The 20107-nt window shown below is 38.8% G+C and overlaps 1 protein-coding gene across 3 annotated transcripts in view; it reads right to left on the bottom strand.

Annotated features, from left to right (window-relative positions):
- Cldn34c2 (claudin 34C2) overlaps positions 1-9611 on the bottom strand; it is a 28739-nt gene extending 19128 nt beyond the window's left edge. The window contains exons 1-2 of one of the 3 annotated variants that reach the window (NM_001378274.1): positions 9495-9611; positions 4157-4197 (exon numbers count right to left, since the gene is read on the bottom strand). Coding sequence is in view for 1 of the 3 variants with exons in the window: in XM_011247720.2 (XP_011246022.1) it covers positions 4157-4197; positions 9495-9497 (44 nt within the window). In the remaining 2 variants the exon portion in view is untranslated. The remainder of the gene's footprint in view (positions 1-4156; positions 4198-9494) is intronic. The other 2 variants (XM_011247720.2, XM_006528428.2) reach the window with 2 other exon arrangements.
- Positions 9612-20107: the final 10496 nt, after the last annotated feature.

The following is a 20107-nucleotide window of genomic DNA, read 5'->3' as shown; positions in this document are numbered from 1 at the left end:
ATATGGGATATTAGGCCCCTATCAGATTTAGGATAGGTAAAGATCTTTTCTCAATCTGTTGGTTGCCCTTTTCTCCTACTGACAGTGTCCTTTGCCTTACAGAAGCTTTACAATTTTATAAGGTTGTATTTGTTTATTTTTGATTTTAGAACATAAGCCATTGTTGTTTTTCAGGAAATTTTCCCATGTACCCAAGTACTTGAGGCTCTTCCCCACTTTCTCTCCTATCAGTTTTAGTGTATCTGGTTTCATGTGGAGGTCCTTGATCCATTTGGACTTCAGCTTTATACAAGGTGATGAGAATGGATCAATTTTCATTCTTCTACATGCTAATCATTAAATGAGCAAGCACCATTTGTTGAAAAGACTGTCCTTTTTTCCATTGGATAGTTTTAGCTCCTTTGTCAAACATCAAGTGACTATAGGAGTGTGGGTTCATTTCTGGGTCTTCAGTTCAAATCCATTGTTCTACCTGCCTGCCCTTGTAACAATACCATGTGGCTTTTAGCTCAATTGTTATGTAGTACAGCTTGAGGTCAGGGATAGTGATTCCACAAGAAGTTCTTTTATTGTAGACAATAGTTTCCTCTATCCTAGGTTAGCTCTTATTCCATATGAATTTAAAAATTAATCTTTCTAACTCTGTGAAGAATTGAGTTGGACTTTTGATGAGGATTACATTGAATCTGTAGATTGCTTTTGTCAGGATAGCCATTTTTACTATATTAATCCTGCTAATCCATGAGCATGGGAGTTCTTTCCATCTTCTGAGATCTTCAATCTCTTCAGAAACTTGAAGTTATTATAAAAATTTTTCACTTGCATAGTTAGAGTCACTCCAAGGTATTTTATATTTTTTGTGACTATTGTGAAAGGTGTTGTTTCCCTAATTTCTTTCTCAGCCTGTTTATCCTTTGTGTAGAGGAAGGCCACTGATTTGTTTGAGTTCATTTCATATCCACCTACTTTGCTGAAGTTGTTTATCAGGCTTAGGACTTGTCTGGTAAAGTTTTTGGCATCACTTAAATATAGCATCATATCATCTGCAAGTAGTGATATTTTGACTTCTTCCTTTCCAATTTGTATCCACTTGATCTCCTTTTGTTGTCTGATTTTAGTGGAATTGCTTCAAGTTTCTCTCCATTGATTCTGATGCTGAGTCTTGTTTGCTATATATTCCTTTTATTATGTTTAGGTATGTACGTTGAATTGCTGATCTTTCCAAGACTTTTCTCTTGAAGGGTGTTAGATTATGTCAAAAGCTTTCTCAGTATCTAATGAGATGCTCACATTTTTTTTTCCATTTTTTATTAGGTATTTCGCTCATTTACATTTGCAATGCTATAACAAAAGTCCCCCATAGCCACCCACCCCCTCTCCCCTACCCACCCACTCCCCTTTTATGGCCCTGGCGTTCCCCTGTACTGGGGCATATAAAGTTTGCGTGTCCAATGGGCCTCTCTTTCCAGTGATGGCCGACTAGGCCATCTTTTGATGCATATGCAGCTAGAGTCAAGAGCTCCGGGGTACTGGTTAGTTCATAATGTTGTTCCACCTATAGGGTTGCAGATCCCTTTAGCTTCTTTGGTACTTTCTCTAGCTCCTTCATTGGGGGCCATGTGATCCATCCAATAGCCGATTGTGAGCCACATTTTTTTTTAATTTATATATTTTGTGGGATACATTAATGGATTTTCCTGGGATGAAGCCTACTGAATCATGATGGATGATCATTTTGATGTGTTCTTGCATTTCATTTGGGAGAATGTTATTGAGAATTTTCTATTGATATTCATAAGGGAAACTGGTCTGAAATATTCTTTGTAGGTCTATGTTTGGTATAGGCATCAGAATATTTGTGGCTTCATAGAACAAATTGGGTAGAGTACCTTCTGTTTCTATTTTGTGGTATAGTTTGAAGAGTATTGATATTTGGTCTCCTTTGAAGGACTGATATAACTCTGCACTAAACCCATCTGGTCCTGGGTTTCTTATTTTGGTTGGGAAACAATTAAAGACCAAAGTGAGGATAATTCAAGTCTTCTTAGAATGAGGAACAAAATACCCATGGAAGGAATTACAGAGACAAAGTGTAGAGCAGAGACTGAAGGAGTCACCACCCATAGACTTCCCCACCTGGGGATCCATCCCATATACAATCGCTAAACTCAGACACTAGTGTGGATCCCAACAAGTGCTTGCTGACAGGTACTTGATATAGATGTCTACTGAGAGGATCTTCTAGTGTCTCATGAATACAGAAGTGGATGCTCACAGCCATTCATTGGTCTGAGCACAGGGTCCTCAATGAGGGAGATAGAGAAAGTACCCAAGGAGCTAAAGGAATTTCCAGACCCATAGGAGAAACAATAATATGAACTGATCAGTATACCCATAGCTCCCAGGGACCACCAAACAAAGGGTACAAAAGTGGGACTCATGGCTCCAGGTGCATATGTAGCAGAGGATGGCCTAGTTGGTCATCAATGGAAGAAGTCCTTGGTCCTGTGAAGGCTCTTTTTTCCAGTGTAGGTGAATGTCAGGGCCCATTAGCAGGAGTGGATGGTTGTTGAGCAGGGGCAGGACAGATGGATAAGGAATTTTTGGAGGAGATACCTGGAAAAGGGATAGCATTTGGAATGTAAATTTAAAAAAACTATCTAATAAAAATGGAAAAAAAAAACGGAGAGGAGACTGTTGGAAGTGAGCTCCAGTGACAGGCCCAACTAGGGATCCACCTCATGGGGAGATACCAAGGCCTGAAAATATTACTGATGCTATGATGTGCTTAGGGGCTGATCAAGGGTGTCCTCTGAGAGTCTAGACCAACAGTTGACTGAGACAGATGCATATACTTACACTGAATCCTTGGACTGAAGTTGGGACCTCTATGTTTGAATTAGGAGAAGGAAGGAAGAAGCATAGAAAGACAAAAAGGCTCAACTTGCTAAGACCCCTGGGAGCTCCCACACAGTGTGTCACTAACTAGGCAGTATACAGGAGCTGGCCAGAGGATTCTAGTACATATATAGCAGAGGACTCCCTGTTCTGTCCTCTGTGGGAGAAAATAAGCCCAGAGAATCCTCTGGAGACTGAGGTCCCTGGTAGTGGGGAATCCTTGTGTTGAAGGAACATCCTCTTTGCGACAGAGGTGAGGTATTTTGGGAGGGGGGCATGGAGGGTGGCAAAGGCTAGAATACAAATAAATATATAAATAAATTTAAGAAACCAAACTAAATAAACAAAACAAATAGAGGAATTTGACACACAAGAAATGATCAGATTAAAGGAAGTATGGAGCCAAGTGTCCAGAAAATGGGGATTTTAAAAGCAGAAACCATGTCCAGGCATCTCTCTCAGCAGACAGATGTAATTACAAAAGCATGGAATTTAAAGGAATCAGCTTTAACAGAAGCTAAGTGGCTAACTAGAGGGGATTCCCACAAACAGGCAGTTTAACATAAGATAAGTTATCTAGGATATGTTGACCTTTAGTTTTGTTTGACCTTGTCACATTCCCCCACCCCTTCTATGGGTATAAGTCAAATTACTGACTCATCTTGTTCAAGGAGTGAATAGTTAGTCATGAAGGTGAGGATACACAATGCCACAGTTAACAAGATCAGAATAAAAATTAATGGAGCAGCTAATGATTATAGTTATGAGGACCTGGTAAAAATAGACTGATACCAATCATCTGATACTCGTCACCTTCCTTCCTCCCTCCCTCCCTCCCTTCTTTCCTTCCTTCCTTCTTCCCTTTCTTTTCTCTCTCACATTTATATTCTTTTCTTTTTCACTCCATATCAACAATTCTTTTTTTACATTTTCTCCATCTTCTTTTGTTCTATCATTCATTACATTTTTCCATTTAACTGTTCTTTTTCCCTTTCTTTCTCTATTCCACTTTCTTTCACTTATATCTCATGGCTTCCTTTCTTTCCTTCTTTAAAGCAGTTGGCAATGTCTGTACTCAAGGGGACTGTCAGACAGCATGTGTAAGTTTTCCCTCACCCTTCCTTAGAGCAATGGTGTACCGAACTTCCAGGAAACCTGCTGGAAACTCGACTGGGACGAAGTACTGGAATACCACCTCATTTCCTGTTCATAGAAGGTAATAGGACTCCATGGGAAGTTACAGACCCTACATACTCACCCAGCAAGGGTCCTATTTCTTGCAGCTCTCTTGCTGATAAACTGGGCAAAACAATACCAAAAAAGGTATTAAAAATATATTCAACTTTTAAAAAGTTCCTTCAATTCAGATTCTAGAGACTAGGATCATTATCAATAATCAGTGCTAAGGCAGTTGAATGGCTATGGCAGTTGCAGTGACTATACCTGCCCTGATCAAGAATAAAATTAACCTTTGTTAACAATGACTCTTGGCTATTATAGGTTCTTTCCCATCTCTTTTATGGGTATATACCTAGAGGATAACATAGACCATTTTACATAGAATCTCTTTTGGGGGGGGTAGGTTTTGGGATGATATGATGTCTTTCTTGGGTAATCTGAAAACTTCCAATAGTTGCTATGGTTTTCTTCTCTATTTTTGATTATTTTTCCTGCTGAGGTTAACAATCTTCTTTCCCTGCGTAAAACTCTGTGGACATGGGCCATGGTAAAATGAAAGCATTTGGGTATCTACATATATGGTAATGGTTTTGTCTATTCTCCAGTGCATCAATACACTTTTATTTCTTCAGATGAAGTAATAAAATGAGAGTTGCAACCAACGTAAGCTAATATATGACTTGGGCTGATATAAGAACATTTCCTTTTCTGTTCCAACTATCTCTAGGCCTATGCCTAGAAGCTTCTAGCTTCCTTACAATCTAATATTTGAAGCTGAATGATTCAATAGAGCTTCTCTCACCTTTTGACTGGATTGTTCTGCATGACGTCATGCTAACATTAGCAATATATTCTAATCTTCAAGTTACTTTTTATTCTCTGGCTCATTCTGTCTTCACCTGTGTCTATTTTGTTCTCTCTGCAGTGTATCTCTGTAAAACTGTCTCAGTAAAACTGTCGTACACATATACTATGCAGCTCACACCAAACACCAAACCAAACTCCAAACACGACATACCACATATGACACACACACCAACACTCTCTCTGCTTTTAAGTAGACTCATTTTAGTGTTTTGTTCTGAGAGTTGGGAATATTCCATCTCTGACTTATTCTATCAAACCTTTCTCTGATTTATTTAACTGCCTCTCAATTGGATGTCACTTTAAAACATGGCTACTTTATTCTATAAATTAATCTTAACTTCACTGTCAGAAATTAAAGATTTGTACTAAGGGTGTGTCTGTATTCCAGCCAGATCACACTATATATACTCTAGGGGCTATTTTCATTCTGGCAGGATCATACAGACCTAGAAGGTCTATGGAAGTGATCCCTTATCAGAGCAGCCGTGCTCCATGATTAAAATTTCTCTGCAAAGTGGAATGCTTTGGTCAAAGATAAAGGTTCAGTTCAGTGAGCTGAGGTTCCCCTGCTTAAAGATTGTGCTCAGATTGACTTATCTTGGGCCAGTCCTGTTGCTGAAATATACTTGATATCATCTTGGGTAAAACTACTCCCATGTGTGAGTAATAATTCATCTGGTATTGTGAGTGGCAAGTCAGTAAGATCAGGCCTGCTATCAGATCAGTCACCACAATATAACTATTCATGGGACCAATAAAGTCATTGTCTGTTAGGGGACTGGCAGGATTTATGGCTGAGATCTTGTGGAAACAAATCTAAACTTTATCAAGAAGCAGGGCTTGGTATTGAGTCACATTAGTGTTAGACATCCATGTGTTGGGCCATCTGCTCAATAGAGTAGCAACAGACTATGAGGCTGTCAGGAACACTTCATGCCCTAATATTAATTCCTAAGCTTCTTTTACTAGAGACAGTCATGACCTTATATATGTTAGCAATCTGGTTGTGACTAGGTCAAGTCTCTGAACATACTTGATGTCTGTCTTTTCCCATGTCCCAGAGATTGTATGAGGAAATTTTAGGCAATGATTTCTGGCCTTATATTTATACAAGTGGCTTAGTAATATCTGTAAGAACCAGGACCAGGACAGAAACCTAGGAATTTTTAAAGGTGCTAAAGTTCTTCTCAGTCTCACTTCATTCTAAATGCCACACATCACTAATATTGGCATAAAGATGCTTGACTGTCTTGACAAATCCTGTTATTCATAGCTAGCAATATTCAACTACTCACAGGTTGATGTGGGAGTAGGTATTTGCAGGGTACCTGAAATACAGTTGTTAGAAATTGTTTTCTTAATCTTGGTTGTAGCTTAGGTGTTTGTCTTGAAGAATATAGAGCAGAGATATTTTGGTTAAGACTTTGAACCCTAGAGCTTAGCCTCTAAAGAGAAATTCTGGTAGTTGTCAACTCTTGAGAACTCTCAGATCTCCCAAGGCCTCTATGTGTCAGGCCCATTCTCTAGGATTTCAGTTGGGACCTCTAAAATATATTGGTAGCCCATTAGAAATGACCACTCAGATACAATTTATAGCCATTTGAAGACTTCATTCCAGCTAGCTGCAACTACAGCAGGCACCTGAGGATCTAAGTATGGCCCTCAGTGTCTAGAACACAAGGTTTTTAAATGCAGAAATCATGGTCTGGTATCACTCTCAGCAGTCACACAGGGTTTTATAAAAGCAAGCAGTTTTAATATAAGCTAAGACAAGCAATTAGGTGGAAGGGGGTCCATACAAACAGGTAGAAGGGGGTCCATAAAATCAGGTTGTTTAGCAAAAGATAAGTTAGCAAAGGTATCCTGACCTTTGATTTATAGAATAGGGATGGGTAATTATCTTTGGGATTTTCCATTCTAGTTAAATCTAAATGATAATACAAGATGAAAATATTTTTGCTATATCTTGCCCCATCACACAGCTTTACAAAAATGCTCTTTCAGAAATATCTTGCAGTGACTCCAAACATGTTATATGTTCCTGGATTCCACTGTATGCTGAATCTGTGCCCCGCTTCATGTTCCTTATGATCATATCATAGTATAAAAATGTGTTTAATCCAAATTTAAAGTCACCAAACCACCTCAAATATCCAAAGTCTCTTCTGATATTCAAGGCAATCTGTTAATTGTAACTGACTGTAAAGCCAAAAAGCAAATTATATATTCCAACATATAATGGCCGAGGATATTGGTTATTATTCCCAAAAGGCAGAATAGAGTCATAGAAAGGAAATAAATGATGAGCCAAAGCAAAACTGTAATCAGCAGGGACATCACAGGATTCTGTAGATCTATGTATAATTTCAAAGGTTTTTGACCTCTCCCTTGGGCTGACACCATTCACTTATTTTATCTCCTACTGTCAGATATCTATAGATCTGTCACCTCCACCATCTGGGGTTTCTAATAGTAATGTTAGCATTACTTTCATTGTTTCATTTAATGACTTTCAGAGACTTCTTTGTGCTTTCATACAGTTACTCTCACTGCTATAAATGTGTGAGGGCTAAAGTTTTGTTTTAAGTTTTAATTTCTGTGTTTAAGATATCTATAAAACAAAAATGCTTCTAACATGTAAGCCTCACTTGTCCAAGGAGAAACAAATTCCTGGAATGCCACCTTCAAGGGAGATAACAAGCAATATGTTTTCACTTCTATAAACATGTTTTGTTGCCCTAACTGCACAAGATATGCTAAATCTCACATAAACAAGAGGTAAGTAGGCAGGATGTGAGTCAGGATGTATGCTGTCTCTCCATTGGATGAAGACAGGAAGTATGAAGCATGAAGCCTTGAAGCCTTGGGGAGTTTTTTCATTATAAACACATACTGACTTTTTTTTTTTTTTTTTTTTTTTGGAACCCCAGCTTTGAACCAGGCCATTGAAGATTTTCCTGGCTAGTATTTAATAAAACTCACTTCAAATTTGGCTCAAACTTTGGGTTACTGGTGTTTTTCTTGCTTGAGGGATTAAATATGCTTGGTTTTAATGCTATTGTAATGATGGAGGAAGAAGCCATGACCCCTTGATTCCTGTACTCATGGATTTAAGTATAGAAGCTTTTCAATACAATGTGACCCCATTGAGTGCCAATGACATGCTTTTTTTTTTCTTTCTTTCTTTCTTTCTTTCTTTCTTTTATTCAGTTCCTTTCTAGGAACACAAATCTTTTGATCTCTTTCAAAAGTTGGAAGCTTAGTTTAGTGTGGTCTTTTCTTTCCTTTTCCCATTGTTCCAGTTCAAAACAAAACCCTCTTCTTACTGGTGTTAATCTCCTTAACAATTAAAACCACTTTCCTAACATTTTCTGGGCTACAACATTAAGCTTCTCACTGTTTATTTCTCTTTAAACTGTAAATTTTTATGTCTTTCTTCACCACTCACTCGTTTTTATTCTAAATATACATAAGCATCATAAGTCACAACCATGCCACAGAATCAGAAGTATGTTTTCTTGAAACTTTCTTTTTGCCGAAGAAATCAGTTCAGTTCTTTTTTTACTTAGCAGTTGGAATATTCTTAGGATAAAAGGAGGAAACCTCAAATACTTTGGCAAAATATCACAAGAATGACCAGGAGCCCAGTTGTTTAAGTCTGTTTTTTTTCTCTATAATTTGATTTGTTATCAGAATTTACTGCCTTCCAGTCTCCTCCTAGAAAAGACTTTTATGCTCTGCTTGCATCATTCAACTACTTTTCTAGTCCAAAGTTCCAAATATTCCATTTCTACAAAAAACAAACAAAAATTTAAAAAAAACACACAAAACAAAACAAAAACATGGTAATGTTTTTCACAGAAATACCCCCCTAACCAGTAAAATTTTCTATATTATATAGTTCACTATATAAAATACTATTATCAAAAGTATTTTATAGAATAATATCCTAATAACCATCATTTCCTACTACCTTTAGTGGGTGGTGGGCTAGAGGGGACCTTAAACCCTTATTAAAATAAGAACTACATTATATGTGCTTACTGTCCTTCCTCCATGTTTATTTCTGTACATCCTCTAGGCAGGAAAAATTGTTAGTCAAAATTTTTCTTTGTGTTGTTATCCCTATTCCTTCATTGGAACTCTGGCCTGATTATAGGAGGTAGTCATTTTAGATATTTTATCCCCTGTTTGCTAGGAATCTTAGGTTCACCTTCATAATTTCCTAGGAGTTTTTCTTTTGGTAGTTTTCTAGTTCATCCCAGAGATAGCCTACCCACCAATCTCTGAGTCCTATCTTCCAGTTCTCTCTCCTTCTGACCTCCCCATACTTGATCCCTCCTGTTATACTCCCAACCCCTAGTTCCTCCCAGTTCTCTTTCCCCATCCATCCCAAATGTCTATTTTATTTTCCATTCTCAGTGATATTCAAACACACATCCTTAGATACTTCTTTTTTTAAGTAGCTTCTTTGGAATTGTGGATTGTAGCATGGTTATACTGTACTTTATGGCTAATAATTAAATAAATAATTATAAGTGAGTACATACCATGTTTGTATTTCTGGATCTGGTTTACATCACTCAGGATGACCTTTTCTCGTTCCATGCATCTGACTGCAAATTTCAAGATGTCCTTGTTTTTAGTAGCTGAGTAGTATTCCATTCTGTAAATATAATACATCTCCTTTATCTTTATTTCTTTATCCTTAGCTTTAACTCTATTTTTGTAAAGGGACATCTAGGTTGTTTCCAGTTTTTGTCTATTATGAATAGAGCTGCCATGAACATATATGATCAAGTGCTGTGTGGTAGGATGGAGTATCCTTTGAGTATATAACCAGGAGCTTTGAAGTAGAATTATTCCCATTGATTTGCAAAGTGGTTGTACAAGTTTGCATTTCCTCAAGCAATAGAGAAATATTCCTATGGTCTACATCTTTGCCATCATGAGATGCCACTTCTTTTATTGATTTTAGCCACTTTGACAAGTGAAAGAAATCCAGAGTCATTGTAATTTGCATTTTTATGATGACTCAGGATGTTGAACATTTCTTGAAGAACCTCTCAGTCATTAGAGATTCCTATGTTGAGAATTCTGTTTAACTCTGTACCTCTCTTTAAATTGTTACTTGGTTTGTTGTTATTTAATTTCTTGAGATTTTTATGTATTTTAGCTATCAGCCCTCTGTTAGATGAAGGTTTGATGAAGACCTTTTCCAAATCTATATGCTGATATTTTGTCTTATTCATAGTGAGATTCCAATTATTGATTGCTAATCTAATCCTCCAATTCTTGGAAAACCTCTACCCTTTTAATTTGGGGATTATAATGACCTATATACCTATTTTCAGGACTGTTCTTTCAAATCTCACTTTAGGGAGATAGCCATGTTTAAAAGAAAATAAAGTTTGCTTAATTTGAAAAGAAACATGTTTGTGTTGATGGCCTTATACTCTTTCAGTGGGATTACCAATCATTACAGTAAGAAAATGGCCATGAGCATATTAGTAGAAGCAGACAGCTGAGAGACCATATCCTCAAGTGCAAGTATAAATAAAGTAAAAAGAAAATGAACTGACTATTTTATGAGATATTAAGCTCTCAAACTTTGCTTCCAGTGACTTACTTCCTCCAGATATACTGCTGAAACATTCCCAGCAGTGTCAACAACTTGGGTCCAAGTGTTCCACAATCTGAGGCTATAAGGGGACATTCTCATTTAAAACAAAACAAAGAAATAAGACTATATATTACCCTAAATCATGATTCTTATAAGACTAAGACTGAAACACTTGTACCTGTGAAAGATGCTGCCAAGTTTACTTTCTAGCTTGAGATCTATGTTGTCCCTCTCGCAAAATGAGTATGACAGCTTCTGTGTGACAATGGTATTGAAGAAACTTCACTATGCAATTAGTTTTGAGAAACAGGAAACCCTTTAAGTTTATCCTTACTTTCTTCAAATATATTTGATAAGATGGGCTTTTGATGGGAGGAATTTTTCTATCAGGACATCATACATGCTGGCACAGTGCAATGTTGAGAGTTTCTCTTTAGTTTTGCTGATCTCTATAACAATTAAATATGATTTCTCAGTACAACCTTCAATATTTTCTCATCTTAAAATGTCCTCTGCCAAATAAATTATCTTGTTTCCTTACACTATACTTTATTCAAGTTTTCAGGAAATAAGCACATTAAAACCAGATTCTTGTTCAAAATACCAGATGGTCGCTAATCACCCTTATATTATAGTGCTTGTAATCTTCTGAAACCTCATGAGAAAAGTGTTCTACCTAATTGTTTTCAACTTGACAGAAGTTAGAGTTATTTGGGAGAGGAACCTCAACTGAGAAAATAACTTGATCAGATTGATGTAGATGAGTCTATACTGGCGTTTTCTTTACTAATGATTGATGTGTAAGGGTCAGTCCTGCTAAAGGCAGTGCTACTCCTGAAACCTGGTCCTAGAAAACAGAGAAAGCAATGAGAAGCTAGTCTTGAAATGAAAGGTAGTAAGTAGAAATCTTCTATGTGTCTTCTCCTTCAGTTCCCTATTCAAGGTTCTGGCTTTAAGTTTCTCTTTTGTCTCCATTCAGTTTATCAAGTTTTATTTGAGAGTTGTAAGATGAAATAAACTATTCTTCTCCAAGTTGATTTTGGTCGTAGCATTTTATCATGGCAATAGACACCAGGATTCAATTATCTACATTTCTCTTAGCACTCATTATTGTCCAAGTTCTACCTGATCTGACCACTAAGCTCTGCTTAGATCTTTTGGTATGTTCTATAGGCAGAAATCCCAAACTTTTCTACACTCCTCTAGTAAACCATTTCCAAATATTGTAGAGCCACCACAAGGTCAGTTTTGCCACAGTAACAACCTTATTTATAGAAACCAAATATCTATTCTTGCTTCTTTTCCTATTTTATAATAGATTAATCTGAAAAAAATGATAAAGCTTATTTCACTCAGAGTTGCAGGGGGTGTAGTTCATCTTGATAGGGGATACCAGCTAGAAAGAGCTACAATTAGCTTGTTATATTGACCCTGCTGTCAATGCAGCAGACAGAAATAAATATTTATGAACAGTTCACTTTGTCCTTTTTATACAGTTTAGAATTTTATTCCAGTAAATGCTGCCATGTATTATGAACATTTTTTCATACCTCAATTAACATAATGAGTACAATTCCTTACACCTATGATTAGAGATTTATCTTCTAGCTGACTATAGATCTCAAATTGAAAATAGAGATTAACTATTTTATCCTATGCATTAACAATCTCCTTTCCAGTTATACTTTTATTTTCAGGAAAGAAATGTACTTCAGATTTGTGGTGAATAAGTATACACTTCTATATATCAAGCATAATATTTTCACCTGTTCTAATTTAATAATTTTTATTTCTGTCAATTGTTACTTCAATTTTTATCTTATAAAAAACTTACTAGCACAATATTTAATTTTCTATTAATATTGGTTTCCCTAAGAACTCTAGCTTGGCAGAAATATTGACACATTTGCTTTTGAATATCCTAGACAGATACTATGTGTGTTTCATCCTGACCTCATTCCTTCTTGATTCTGTTAGGCTTTCATACACGCAAATTTGTTAACCTATATCATTTAGATCTAATAGACTCTACTAGCTAAAAGAAATAACACATCTCACCACTCAATTACAGAACTCCATGAAGGCAATAAAACTTCATGCCCTTAATAGGCCCCTGCTGAATCAGTCTTATTTTTCACTTACCAATAATCATTCTTCTCTCTAAAGCAATGTCCTAGATATCCAAAACTGTATCTTTTTCTTATTAGTTCCTCCAGAAATGACTGTTTTTCCTCTATTGTTTTTTACTTCCTGATATTTGTGGAATCACCACCTGATAATAATAAATGACTTCCATTTTATTTTATTTTTTACTGAGTGTATTTTCAACGTGCATGCCTGTCTGTGTGCATGATTCCATGAGTGTATACAAGAGAATGTGTATATGTGTGAGTGACTGAGGATGCTAGACTTTGATGATATATGCCTTCTTCAATTGTTCTACACCTTATTTATAAAGGCAGGATTGTTGTGTTTTATAAAATGGTAGCAGTAAAGTGGCAGAAAGAAGCAACTGGGCAGGCCGATACAAATGTATTCCCTCTGAGAAATGAAGCCATTAGGCAGACCTAATATAAACAAGGTTTATTGGTGAGAAGGAAAATGATGTGGGAGGGGTTGAAAAGGAGGGAGGGAAGAAGGGGGAGAGAAAGGAAGAAGGAAACAGGTTTGGTTCAAAAGGGGAAGAGAGAGAGAGAGAGAGAGACAGAGAGAGAGACAGAGAGACAGAAAGACAGAGAGACAGAGAGACAGACAAAGACAGAGACAGATAGAGAGACAGACAGAGAAGATGGAGAGTCCTTTTTTCTATTTTATCCATGACCAGGCTTATACATAGTTGTTGCTAGATAATTGCTTGGCATTGGGCAAAACCTATAGGAAATACTAACTTTCCTCAATTTTGTTTAATTAAAAAAACAAGGGGTTCAAAAGAGATAAGACATTATGTTCTTTAGCTACTTCCTGCTTACTTTGAGCTGATGGTTTTCTTCTGGGAACCTAAGAAAATTGGGACAGGATGCTGGTCATGTACAGCGAGAGATGGCTGTTTAGTTGCTGTACAGGGTTTTTGGGAGCATCTGTGAGTGGAAAGGTAGAGGTCCAGTACAAAAGTCAGTGATGGTATAGACTAAGCATCAGTGCATTGCTTCTTTGAAGCTGGTCTGGATGAAGATTTTGAGTCAATACCTGGACTTGGCAAGATACTGAAACAAATAGAAATATAAGAAGCAGAAAATAAAGTTAAGTAGATTTGGGAGAAAAAACCTTTTTAAGGTATATATTTGAAACACTTAGGCTAATGGTCTTAGTTGTTGGGGGAAGGGGTTCCACAAAACTAGGGAACAGGGGAGGAATCCCATCCTCTGGAATAGGCAACAGGTGGGAACTTACGCTATTGGTTTATAGACTAATGTATCCATTTGGAGTTCACTTGACCCATACAAGATAGATCATAGTGGGTTTCCTGGAGTGTACAAGAATCTTTAAGTTTACAAAAGAGATAAATTTGTTATCCACATGGACAGTCTTTAACATGAACTCAGGAAAGAGAAAAACCTTTCTGGGAGTAGAAGGGTCAAGAGCAGCTTTTTCCTTTATCCAGAAGACTGAATGTATATAAATTTAGCAGAATGTGGTTTATATTTTAGAGACAAGCAAAAGAAACTTTAATTTGTAATTATGACAGTTGATCCTATAGATTTAGCATGAGATACACCTTAAGATTATAGTTAAAATACAACCAAAGAAAATATAAAATTTTGAACTTGTGATTATAAAAGTGAATAGTAGAATGTTTAGAGTTAGGCTAATTTATCATAACTCCACTGACTAATATTAGGATTCTGAACTCTTGAAGTCTTAATATAACTGTGGCATGGTAAGGAGAAGAAATTTGAAGCATTTTGTAACAAATCAATTATTTTATACACACCCTAGGTTTATATGTCCTCCAAACATTATGTTTTATAAATACCAAACTCAAAACATCTTCCTAGACCCTCACATATATTCTTAGACCCTCATATCTTAAGCTTTCTTATTCTCAGACCTTGCATAAAGTTTACATCTTTTTCCATCCAATTATTTACCATGAGATATAAGTAGTTGATCATTGGGAAGCCATCACTGCAAACTGATATTTTTAGATAAGAGAGTAACAAAATGTAACATCTGGGAAAGATTACATCTAAAACTGTTGTGTCTTTTATCATGAAGCCTGTGGGGAAGTCAAACCTGTTTGTCTTTTTGATAAGAGATGTAGAATCCTTAACTAGCTAATGAATTGACTAAAGAGCTAATATGGTGGTAGTTTACTTGGGATTAGGAGCTGGTTGTTTTTTCTCTAGCTGTCAAGCTGCAGTTAGCCTAGCTGTCAATGTAATAAAAGACCCATAGAAGAACAACTTTTAAAGGTTTTAAATTAGATATTTTCTTTATTTACACTTCAAATGTTAGCCCCTTTCCAGGCTTCATGTCCAAAACCCCCAAATCCCGCCACCTCCTCCTGCTCATCAACCCACTCACTCGTGGCTCCTAGCCCTGGTATTACCCTACACTGGGGAAAAAGAGCCTTCACAGAACCAAGGGCCTCTCCTCCCATTGATGACTGACTAGGCCATCCTCTTCTATATATGCAGATGGAGCCACAAGTCCCACCATGTCTACTCTTTGGATGGTGGTTTAGTCCCTGGGAGCTATAGGTGTACTGTTCAATTCATATTGTTGTTTTTCCTATGTGGCTGCAAACCCCTTCATCTCCTTGGGTCCTTTATCTAGCTCCTTCACTGGGGACCTTTTGCTCAGTCCAATGGATGGCTGTGAGCATCCACTTATGTATTTGTCAGGTATTGGAAATGCGTCTCAGGAGACAGCTATATCAGGCACCTGTCAGCAAGATCTTGTTGGCATCCACAATAGTGTCCGGGTTTGGTGATTGTTTATGGGATGGATCGCCAGGTGGGGCAATCTCTGGATGGTGAGTCCTTCAGTCTCTGCTCTACACTTTGTCTCTGTAACTTCTTCCATGGGTACTTTATCACCACTTCTAAGAATGATCAACGTATCCACACTTTGGTCTTTCTTCTTCTTGAGTTTCATGTGGTTTATTAATTGTATCTTGGGTATTCTGAGCTTCTGGTCTAATATGCACTTAACAGTGAGTGCATATCATGTGTAAGTTCTTTTGTAATTGTGTTACCTCACTTAGGATGATATCCTCCAGATCCATCCATTTGCCTAAGAATTTCGTAAACTCATTGCTTTTAAGAGCTGTGTAACAAGAAAAAAACAAAACACATTTACACATGAGCTGGGCATGGTGGTGCACGCCGTTCATCCCAGCATTTGGGAAGCAGAAGCAGGCAGATTTCAGAGTTTGAGGACAGCCTGGTCTACAAAGTGAGTTCCAGGGGACAGCCAGGGATATACAGAGAAACCATGTCTCGAACCCCTCCCCCCCAAAAAAACCCAAAAAACAAAAAACAAAAACAAACAACAAAAACAAAACAAAAAACAAAAAAGAGCTGTATAGTACCCCATTGCATAAATATACCACATTTTCTGTATTCATTCCTCTGTAGAGGTACATCTGGGATCTTTCCAGCTTCTGGTTAATATAAATAAGGCTGCTGGGAACATAGTGGAACATTTGTCTTTTTTACATGTTAGAGCATCTTCTGGGTATATTCCTAGAAGTGGTATTGTTGGATCTTCTGGTAGTACAATGTCCAGTTTTTGAGGAACCACCAAAATGATTTCCAGAGTGGTTGTACCAGCTTGAAATGCCACCAGCAATGGACAAGTTTTCTTCTTTCTCCACATCCTTGCCAGCATCTGCTCTTACCAGAGTTTTCGATCTTAGCCATTCTGACTGGTGAGAGGTGGAATCTCAGGGTTGTTTTGATTTTTATTTCCATGATGACTAAGGATTTTCAATCCCCATCAAAATCCCAACTCAAGACTTGACGGAGCAAGAGAGAGCAATTTGTAAATTCATCTGGAATAACAAAATAAACCTCAGATAGTAAAAACTATTCTCAACAATAAATGAGCTTCTGGTGGAATCGCCACCCCTGACCTCAAGAGGTACTACAGAACAATTGTGATAAAAACTGCATGGTATTGGTACAGTGACAGGCAGGTAGATCAATGGAATAGAATTGAAGATGCAGAAATGATCCCACATACCTATGGTCACCTTATCTTGGAGAATGGATGCAAAACTATTCAGTGGGAAAAAAAAACAGCATATTCAATAAATGGTGCTTGCTCAGTTAGCCGTTAGCATGTAGAAGAATGCAAATTGATCCATTCTTATCTTTTTGTACAAAGCTCAAGTGCAAGTGAATCAGGGACCTCCACATAAAACCAGGTACACTGAAACTAATATAAGAAAAAGTGGTGAAGAATCTAGAGCACATGGACACAGGGGGAAATTTCCTGAACAGAACACCAATGACTTATGCTCTAAGATCAAGAATTGACAAATGGGACCTCATAAAACATCAAAGCTTCTGTAAGGCAAAGGACACTGCCAATAGGACAAAAAGGCAACCAACAGATTGGAAAAAGATCTTTACCAATCCTTCATCCATTGAGGGCTAATATCCAATATACACTAAGTCCTCAAGAGTCAGACTCCAGAGAACCAAGTAACCCTATTGTAAAGTGGGGTACAGAGCTAAGCAAAGAATTTTCAACTGAGGAATACCAAATGACAGAGAAGCACCTAACCTCGGATAACTTTTAAGCTAGATGTCTGTCTTAGTCAGGTTTTCTATTCCTGCACAAACATCATGACCAAGAAGCAAGTAGGGGAGGAAAGGGTTTATTTGGCTTACACTTCCATACTGCTGTTCATCACCAAAGAAGTCAGGATTGGAACTCAAGCAGGTCAGAAAGCAGGAGCTGATGAAGAAGCCATAGAGGGATGTTCCTTACTGGCTTGCTTCCCCTGGCTTGCTCAGCCTGCTCTCTTATAGAACCTAAGACTACCAGCCCAGAGATGGTTACACCCACAAAGGGCCTTTCCCCCTTGATCACTAATTGAGAAAATGCCTTACAGTTGGATCTCATGGAGGCATTTCCTCAACTCCAGCTGTGTCAAGTTGACACAAAACTAGCCAGTACAATTGACCCCTTGTCAACTTGACACACAAACACATCACTAGTAAGCCTCAACCCTTAGTTCTTATTCATCCCCAAGATCTAAATAACTTTAAACGTTCCATGTTGGGAGCCGCGCCCACATTCGCCGTTACAAGATGGCGCTGACAGCTGTGTTCTAAGTAGTAAACAAATAATCTGCGCATGTGCCGAGGGTGGTTCTCCACTCCATGTGCTCTGCCTTCCCCGTGACGTCAACTCGGCCGATGGGCTGCAGCCAATCAGGGAGTGACACGTCCTAGGTGAAGGATAATTCTCCTTAATAGGGACGGGGTTTCGTTTTCTCGCTCTCTTGCTTCTTACACTCTTGCTCCTGAAGATGTAAGCAATAAAGTTTTGCCGCAGAAGATTTTGGTTTGCTGTGTTCTTCCTGGCCGGGCGTGAGAACGCGTCTAATAACAATTGGTGCCGAATTCCGGGACGAGAAAAAAACTCGGGACTGGCGCAAGGAAGATCCCTCATTCCAGAACCAGAACTGCGGGTCGCGGTAATAAAGGTTCCCATAAAGCAGACTGTTAAGAAGGATTCAACTGTATGAATTCAGAACTTTTCAGCTGGGGAACGAGAGTACCAGTGAGTACAGCTTTACGAGGTAAGACTGGCCTTGAACTTTCTAAGGAAATTCAAGACAGTCTATCAGAAGTAAAGTGGAAAATGTTTGGCCTTGAATTTTTTCTAGTGTTAGAAGCCCTTTTGTTCCTTTTCACATGTTATCAAGTGGTTAAGGCAGGGAGGATTCTAGAGGAAATTCAGGACAAGCTATCAGAAGTAAAGTGGGGAGAGAGAGTAGGAACAAAGAGGAAATATGGTACACAAAATAAGTATACAGGCCTTTCCAAGGGTCTTGAACCCGAGGAAAAGTTAAGGTTAGGTAGGAATACCTGGAGAGAGATTAGAAGAAAAAGAGGAAAAAGGGAAAAGAAGAAAGATCAATTAGCGGAGGTCTCTAGGAAAAGGAGCCTGTGCTCATCGCTGGATGGGCTCGGGGAGCCAGCTCTTGGTAGCTCTGAATCAGATGATGAATTCTCCTCTGAAGAAACAGACTGGGAGGAAGAAGCAGCTCATTATGAGAAAAAAGGGTACCAGCCAGGTAAAGTGCTAGCTAATCAGTTAAGGAAGCCAAAAGCGGCTGGCGAAGGCCAGTTTGCTGATTGGCCTCAGGGCAGTCGGCTTCAAGGTCCACCCTATGCGGAGCCCCCGCCCTGCGTAGTGCGTCAGCCCTGCGCAGAGAGACAATGCGCAGAGAGGCAGTGCGCAGACTCATTCATTCCCAGAGAGGAACAAAGGAAAATACAACAGGCATTTCCAGTCTTTGAAGGAGCCGAGGGTGGGCGTGTCCACGCTCCGGTAGAATACTTACAAATTAAAGAGCTTGCCGAGTCGGTCCGTAAATACGGAACCAATGCTAATTTTACCTTGGTGCAGTTAGACAGGCTCGCCGGCATGGCACTAACTCCTGCTGACTGGCAAACGGTTGTAAAAGCCGCTCTCCCTAGTATGGGCAAATATATGGAATGGAGAGCTCTTTGGCATGAAACTGCACAAGCGCAGGCCCGAGCAAACGCAGCTGCTTTGACTCCAGAGCAGAGAGATTGGACTTTTGACTTGTTAACGGGTCAGGGAGCTTATTCTGCTGATCAAACAAACTACCATTGGGGAGCTTATGCCCAGATTTCTTCCACGGCTATTAGGGCCTGGAAGGCGCTCTCCCGAGCAGGTGAAACCACTGGTCAATTAACAAAAGTTGTCCAGGGACCTCAGGAGTCCTTCTCAGATTTTGTGGCCAGAATGACAGAGGCAGCAGAGCGTATTTTTGGAGATTCAGAGCAAGCCGCGCCTCTGGTAGAACAGCTAATCTATGAGCAAGCCACAAAGGAGTGCCGAGCGGCCATAGCCCCAAGAAAGAACAAAGGCTTACAAGACTGGCTCAGGGTCTGTCGAGAGCTTGGGGGACCTCTCAGCAATGCAGGTTTAGCGGCTGCCATCCTTCAATCCCAAAACCGCTCCATGGGCAGAAATAATCAGAGGACATGTTTTAACTGCGGAAAGCCTGGGCATTTTAAGAAAGATTGCAGAGCTCCAGATAAACAGGGAGGGACTCTCACTCTTTGCTCTAAGTGTGGCAAGGGTTATCATAGAGCTGACCAGTGTCGCTCTGTGAGGGATATAAAGGGCAGAGTCCTTCCCCCACCTGATAGTCAATCAACTGATGTGCCAAAAAACGGGTCATCGGGCCCTCGGTCCCAGGGCCCTCAAAGATATGGGAACCGGTTTGTCAGGACCCAGGAAGCAGTCAGAGAGGCGACCCAGGAAGACCCACAAGGGTGGACCTGCGTGCCGCCTCCGACTTCCTATTAATGCCTCAAATGAGTATTC

Source organism: Mus musculus, chromosome X (assembly GCF_000001635.26).
Source record: "Mus musculus strain C57BL/6J chromosome X, GRCm38.p6 C57BL/6J".
NCBI classification, from domain to species: Eukaryota; Metazoa; Chordata; class Mammalia; order Rodentia; family Muridae; genus Mus; species Mus musculus.
The sequence above is the reverse complement of the archived record's forward strand: the minus strand, read 5'-3'. Positions and strand labels throughout refer to the sequence as shown.